Genomic DNA, 7,147 nt, shown 5'->3' with positions numbered 1-7,147 from the left:
GACAAGTAAGCCTAATTACACAAATATAGACATTTCTAGATACCAATTTCAGTGTGAGGATTTTTGATACAGACACGCACGGGACGTAAGCCTCTTTCCCTGATTTATCTGGCAATCGCGTCGCGGATCGTGTGAAGCTGACAGGAAGCGTGTATCTGTGTTGGAATGGCTACACCAGTGGTCCAGTTACATATTTCTTGTACTCAAGCTTTCAATGTAATGCATATACACGAAATCTTTGTTTAGGAGACGAGACATTTTTATATGATATGATAAATGTACAATACATCACCTACGTAAAGTGGTTTCAGTATCCTACATTAAATACCAAATTTATCCCCGAGACGCCAAATAATTATGCCAGGTCGAAAGTATAATGCAACCTTTTTACGTAATTCAATTTTTTTTAAAAATCATAAAATTAACGTGAAATCATTTATATTGTTTTGATTTCCCATGCAGAGAGAAAGGATAGGCGTTATTTCTCGTCCTGTAAATTTTTCTTGTAATCCAATTTCAATTCAAAACATGCAATTTTATCATGAAAGTCTGGAAAGCTATTTTTAGTCAACTTAGAAATTGCGAAATTCGTAGAAATAATACCTACTTATACCAAGTCCAGATCTACTATCTGACATTCAAAAATTGTGTTTTTCCGTCTGTCTGTTTGCCGAGATAGACATGCATGTATACTCAAGCATGACTCCAGAACCCTTCAAATTAACTGAGTTACTTATAACCTTAAGGTTTATACTGATTCAAAGCCATATCTCAAAGATTTAAATGTCACTAATTAATAATGAGATGTTTGATACAGACTAGACCTTTCATGGCCAGTGGTTTATTTAGTGTGAAAAAGTTTTGTTCCGTAAACTGATATCTGTTTTCTCAGCTCTGAATTATATTCGTCCAAAAAGCCTTAAATTATTCGCCTATCTACTGTCTTTTATTAATTTTCAATCTAAAGTTGAAAATGACTACATGAAATTTTCAACTTTAGATTGAAAATTAATAAAAGACACTACTATAAAATACAATTTTCGCTCGCTTACATTTTATATGGATTTTGCTATATAAATTATAAGAGAGATGCGACGCTCGATATTTAACTATATATATGGCCTCTTGCCATGCTATAAATGCGGGTAGTAAATACAAAATTGATATGTATTTCATATACTGACACTTGGTAAATACATGGCACTTTCATGAGAAAGCAAATGTATTGTAAAGACAAAAATGGTAAAACGACAAAAAAACTTATTTACAATTCAATACATATATGGGTTGAAAAAATGACGAATGCCAGAATTTTGAAATATCAAGTACGTATTCATTTTCATTATTTCATTTATCCAGTGAAAATTATGCTGTTTCCAATATGACAAAAAAGTTGTTGTAGAAACGAAGGCGGCGGTATTTAAAATTAAAAAAAAATTACATCATGATATACAAGTGAAATAAAAAAAAAAAAAATCGGATTATTTTGTGTAGAAATGCCACATACGACCACGTGTGTGATGATTTCAGAGTAGAAATTAATGACAAAATATATTTTCAGCATTCAGTCTATATGTGAGAAAGAACAGCATATTAATCTTATGCTGGCATGGGTTTTTTCCCGATGGATTTACCTTCCAACTACTGGACGTGATTCTATCGTTGATACGCAAAAGGCCTTTTGGAGACAATTAAAAAAGCTAGCAATGGTAATGTAGTATTTTAGTTTAATAAGAATTACTCACATGACTATCTTTTTTAACTTTCTCAAGGCCTAACATCGATCTTCGAATAAAGGATAGATACACAAAAATTAAAATAAAATAAGATAAAATCTGGATTGATTTATATTTAGACTTATTTTGGTTGTAAATGGTGCAAATATAAAATTTCTAAAATATTAAGAAACTGTGATGTGACTTAATTTGTTATTTTCATGATTTTTGAAAAGTTTGTTTGTATCATCTGTCCTTAAAATGAAAAAAAATCAAGCACGAAGTGGCGAGGGTTCATGCATGCTATTTCCTATAGGCAATAGAGTACTTTTAAACTTTCACGCCAAATTTATAAATCATATATACCACCGCTAATACCTTTTTTTAAAAGATTAAAATCGATTTTCTAAGTAGAGAGAAGTATTCGTGGTTGATTTTCATACCACGACATCAATTATTCAACGTCGTTAATATGCCTGTCCTTTAGTGATAGTACAGGTGAAATTCGTAGAAGCATGCTCCTATTTGTCTGTCAATAATTTCTAGCCCCAAAAACTATAAATAGTTCCAGAGATTTTAATTATTCAGAGGAATATTTGAAAAACCATCTGAATAGCATCGATTTAAGCAATATGAACAAAATATTAAACTTCAAAACATGCATAATTTATCTTGTTGTTCACCGCCTCTTTGTTTCCCTAGAGGGCGCGTATTAACTTTATTCTTCGGAAATTCTTTTCAGTGAATTCAGGGATGTCTGGAGGATTCCGTTTTCCTCTAAATTTTATAAAAACTAATTATGCATAAAAACATACGCCTAAGTCTTGTTGTTGGGTCAAACAAAAGGCGATTTACTTTGAATTAGTATTTCTTAAAAAGAGAAGTGAAAATATGATACCAACCTCAACGAAAGAAACTAGTTAAATTTCCCGTGTGAAATTTTTTCTTCAAAAGTAAATGTAGTTAGTATGACAAGCTTGTAAATGTAAACGGTATTATTTAATATCGTCAGAGCAAAATTACGTGCAGGCTTCTATCAATATCAATTAACAACTTAACAGTGAATGCACCTTTACCAGGTAACACCGTGTGGTGTGCACTGCGCTTTAATAATGAGTTCAGATCTAGTATAAAAAGATCATCAAATGATTACACTGCCTTCCCGACTTTAATTTGACCACCAAAAGCCTCTTTCTGTATTAAAAGCAATATGGTTAACGTTAATAGAAAAAGATAAATGGGGGGAGTACAAAAAAAAATCATATACAATACAAGTGAGATTTTGATGTTTGTGATTAGAAAAATTATGCCTAAAAAATCGTCCATGACCGCTAAGGAAGCCTATAGTTTTGAATGACGTGCTGCATAATGCAAAAGGAAGGACACAAAACATGAATTTCACCTCCGTAGAAACCTGCCTATAGAGTAAACAGTACGAGATCTTGGTTTTTATTTATTCTATAAAACCTATCTTTATTAATTCGAGGTAAAAATCTCTAAAGATTAACAAATATAATTTTAAAGAATGTACTGTTTGATTTTCCAATATTTCTGGCATTTTTTCTGCACAGGGAGACCTTATTGAAGATATGTTTTCTAAATGCATGGTTTGATCTGTTCAATTTTTGTCTCTAATTTATAAGAGAACATAATTGCATGTCGGAGGGGGGGGGGGGCTATTTCCATGCATGATCTTGCTCAAATTAAGCACAATTCTAATTCAATGCATGGTGGTGGTTCGAGCCTTATTTCATTTTTTTATGTCAATATATACCTTGTAGTTACTACTAATTAACGTAAAATCCACTGCTGTATACTGCAAAAGTGGGGGCATACGATATAACCGTATGATAAATAACCACCTCCCCCATCCCACCCCTATATTACTTCTACTGACAGGCCCGTAGGAAGCAATTTCAGTTTGGGGAGGGGCACAGCCAAACATTTTCAGTTGGAGGGGCACTATCAACTACCAAAAATTCCTTGACAAGCAAAAAAAAAAAAAAAGGGTCATCAGACGTTTTTATTGAGGGGGCACGAGCATAGTAGCTATGTTTTCTATAGTAATCTATATATCGGCAAAATTATTGGGGCACGGCCCCTCCGTGCCCCCTCCCCCCGGTTCCTACGGCCATGACTGATACATTTTCTAAAGATACAAATTACTTTGGGTAAGTTGTCCTTCTTTAATGTGAAGAATTATTTTAAGCAAGCTCAACACATTCGTCCGATCAATTTGACAAGGACAATTTATAAAATTATTGCTTACAACGCTTGCTGTTTTAATTCATTAAAAAAAACCCACTACCTGTCGCGTGTCTTTGTCAACAGAAATCTAATCTGTGCAACGATTTATTTGGTTAGGGTTATCCTTCCGCCACCCCCAGAGGTGCTGTCAAAAAAGACGACCCACGCTAACTCGTACACTTTCCAACACGCTGTAGAGATAACTAATTTAAACAATCAACCGTATTGGTTTGTTTGTTTTTTTAATTTGTAAAAAAAATATAAAAAATCTGTTGAAATATACAAAATATATAATTGTGTATATTTTGAGTTAACATAGAACAAAAAGCTGCGCGGAGAAGGAGCACAATATAAAAGAATAAAATATCATAAAAAAGATAACACGCAGCTCTTATTTAACAACAGAGCTAGGAAGGCACGGTGTATTGTTTATGTTTACATATAGCATTTCACGTAAAAGCAATTTACACATAAATTCATTAGGCAGTGGTAACTTTCAACAATGGTCGCTACAAATATACATAATTGTAACAATTTCACAGAAAAACGGAATAATTTTTTAAAATTCTTTTTACGTCTTTTTATGTCTCTACAATAATGGCGATTTTTACGAGACGATGAGATCCTGTTTCTTATTACATAATCACAATATTTTGTTCCGATTTCTGTTTAGCCCGGAAATCGTCTATTGTGACACCCCATTATATGCGGGTCTGATTGGCGAGATAGAGGCACATTTAAATCTATCTCTTCCCTGTAATTCGCTGCGTCACCCGTGATGTACATTTAAGAACACACGTTAGATGGGCCTTTTAAAGCGATTCCATCTCGGTTTTCTAATTAACACTTCGTTCTATTTTCTGTACAGTAAGTTAAGAATCAACCAATTGTCGCATATACGACGCTTTGGATTCCGTTTTCTGTTCATTTTTCACTTTTTCTCCAGTAGTTCCTGTAGTGCACCTATGTAGCTCTGAGCCATTTGCAATGTTTCGTACTTGGAAAGTTTCTGGTCCTCTCCAGCTGAGGGAATCACCTCTCGCAGACGATCGAATGCAACGTTCAGACTCTCCATCCGACGTCTTTCTCTAGCATTTGCCGCTAGTCGTCTGCGCTTCAGAACGTCTTTGCTTGGAGCAACCGAAGTTCGCTTTTTAGCTTTGGTAGAACTTTTCAGTGAAACTTTTTCGCCGTTTACAGGAAAGATGTGACTAGCGTGGAAGCCGGAATCACCGGGAAATAAAAAATGGTTTGGTCGCACCAGTCCATGCCGTGGGGTAATGGGAGTTTCTGGGGTGGAGAGAGGTGTGTCGCTATCACTAGGAAGATAAGAAGAAGGGGTCCCAAAACTCTCCGTATCCATATTGTCTGTTTGAGGGCTGTTGTTTAAATCCTGGATAGAAAACGTCAGCGCACAAGGCAAGCCCGTCTTCTGCGTGGAGTCTGTGTCGATAGCACGCATTACAGAAGATGGAATCATGAACGAATCCATTCTAACCAGTTCCTGCATCATTTTCCTATAGCTTCAATATCTCCTCTTCGTTAAGTTTTTTAAATTATTAATTTATATCGTAAACTTGTTTTCCAGGTGAATTGTTTCAGTAGCTCTGTTCTTGTGTTACACATGGGGTTTTAATTTCATTTCGGCATCCCCTGCAGTTTTATCGATATTTGACTTTGTACACTGGTTATGGAGACCACACTACTGTGGAATTGTACAAAATAAGACAGCTGGGGAATGGAAATGCAGTTAACTATATCTCTCTATTTATACTCCACCTGAAGAAATTGGATAAAAATTTTAATCGACCAATCAACTAGGGGCTGTCGTCTATATTTCAACAGTCATGGCCGACTTGCTGTTTCTCGGTGCGTACCCTTCGACACGCCCATAAACAATGCCATCCATATTTAGTAGGCAATCTCTGTATCTTCAGCTTAAGAGAGCTGTGCATTTCTTTGAAATTTGTGTTTTTTGTTCCCGGAAACACAAGAAGTGCTCAATGCGATAAATTGTCTGCACCCTTTTGTGGCAGAGCTTTGGGTCTTATTGCACTGCCTTTCCAATGGTTGCAATTATTTATGTGCAGTCGCGTCCTGAAATGATTTACTCCGGAATACCAATGCCGATCTCGTCAACGTGCATACCGGCAAATTTATGCAAATAAATGAACCTGTGTGCAGGCGTATAGCAGCTCTATATTGTCGTTATAATTGTAATGATAGTACAGAATAAAATATTCTACCACATGAAAATATCAGCGAGGCTATTAACGTTTAAAAAGTAATTTTGTATTACCACAGAATCAAACATAAAGTTGAATGAATGCGTTAAAAAAAAAACTTCGATGATATAACGTTTATTACGGACACCTGTACTCATTTGTGATCGGAGGGTCACAGATATTATACAGTATACAGCCTTATATTTCAGAGATATACACTGAAATAACAATAAGTCAATTTTATTTCAATTTATTCCGTATTTGTTCTGTTTTAGTACCGAGGTACACGTGCGAGCTCTGTGTCGCGTCAGTGCATTATCTCCAGATCTAACGGAGATGTAAATAAGGCTTTTCATTTATTACCCATAGTCCCCTGTTGTGACGATAAAAGACTTCTTTTTCTTCCACGAATTTATTTTTTTAATGAGATAAAACTGCACTAAACAGGGAATTGAAAGATTACGAAATCTTTGAGTTTTGTCAGAAGGAGTGCTGAGTATGTTGTTTTCCCAGGTAATTTCGAGATTGGATTGGATAAAAAAATTGGCCATTCAATAAAAAGTATGCCAGGTCACATGTCTAGTGCGTATCTCATGCTGAAAAAGCAGACACAAATACGTCAACTCTACAAGAGTTTGCAAAAGAATAAACAAAATCATGTTAAAAAGCCGTAATTTTAACCTGCTTAGCCATTTTCTTCCATTAAAAGCCCTTCAATTGTTCGTATCTTATGACTTTTTTCTCGTGATTTTGGGAATCTGATTACCCTATTTTTTATATAATTATTTCAGATTTGTAATATTTTTTTATCTTAAAAAATACTTTCACCTAGAAAATTCAAGCATATTTTTTTCATTAATGCAAGCAATTCCATTTTTTTGCCCTATTTTGGCTTAAAAACATCGTGTATTTCAAGTGTTAAATATAGTGTGTGTTCGTTTAAAAAAAAACAAAACAAAA

The 7,147-nt window shown here is 34.7% G+C and overlaps 1 protein-coding gene across 1 annotated transcript; it reads right to left on the bottom strand.

Moving 5' to 3' along the window:
• Window positions 1-4,269: 4,269 nt before the first annotated feature.
• LOC133175021 (neurogenin-1-like) lies at window positions 4,270-5,695 on the bottom strand. The gene has a single exon (XM_061310114.1). The coding sequence runs from the start codon at window positions 5,473-5,475 to the stop codon at window positions 4,894-4,896; it is 582 nt and encodes a 193-aa protein (XP_061166098.1). The 5' UTR covers window positions 5,476-5,695; the 3' UTR covers window positions 4,270-4,893.
• Between the last annotated feature and the right edge of the window lie 1,452 nt (window positions 5,696-7,147).

The sequence above is a fragment of the Saccostrea echinata genome, unplaced genomic scaffold (genome assembly GCF_033153115.1).
Source record: "Saccostrea echinata isolate AGI-Se365-2 ecotype Australia unplaced genomic scaffold, CSIRO_AGI_Sech_v1 ptg000060l, whole genome shotgun sequence".
NCBI lineage: Eukaryota > Metazoa > Mollusca > Bivalvia > Ostreida > Ostreidae > Saccostrea > Saccostrea echinata.
Note: the sequence above shows the minus strand (reverse complement) of the source record. Positions and strands in the feature narration are given on the sequence as shown.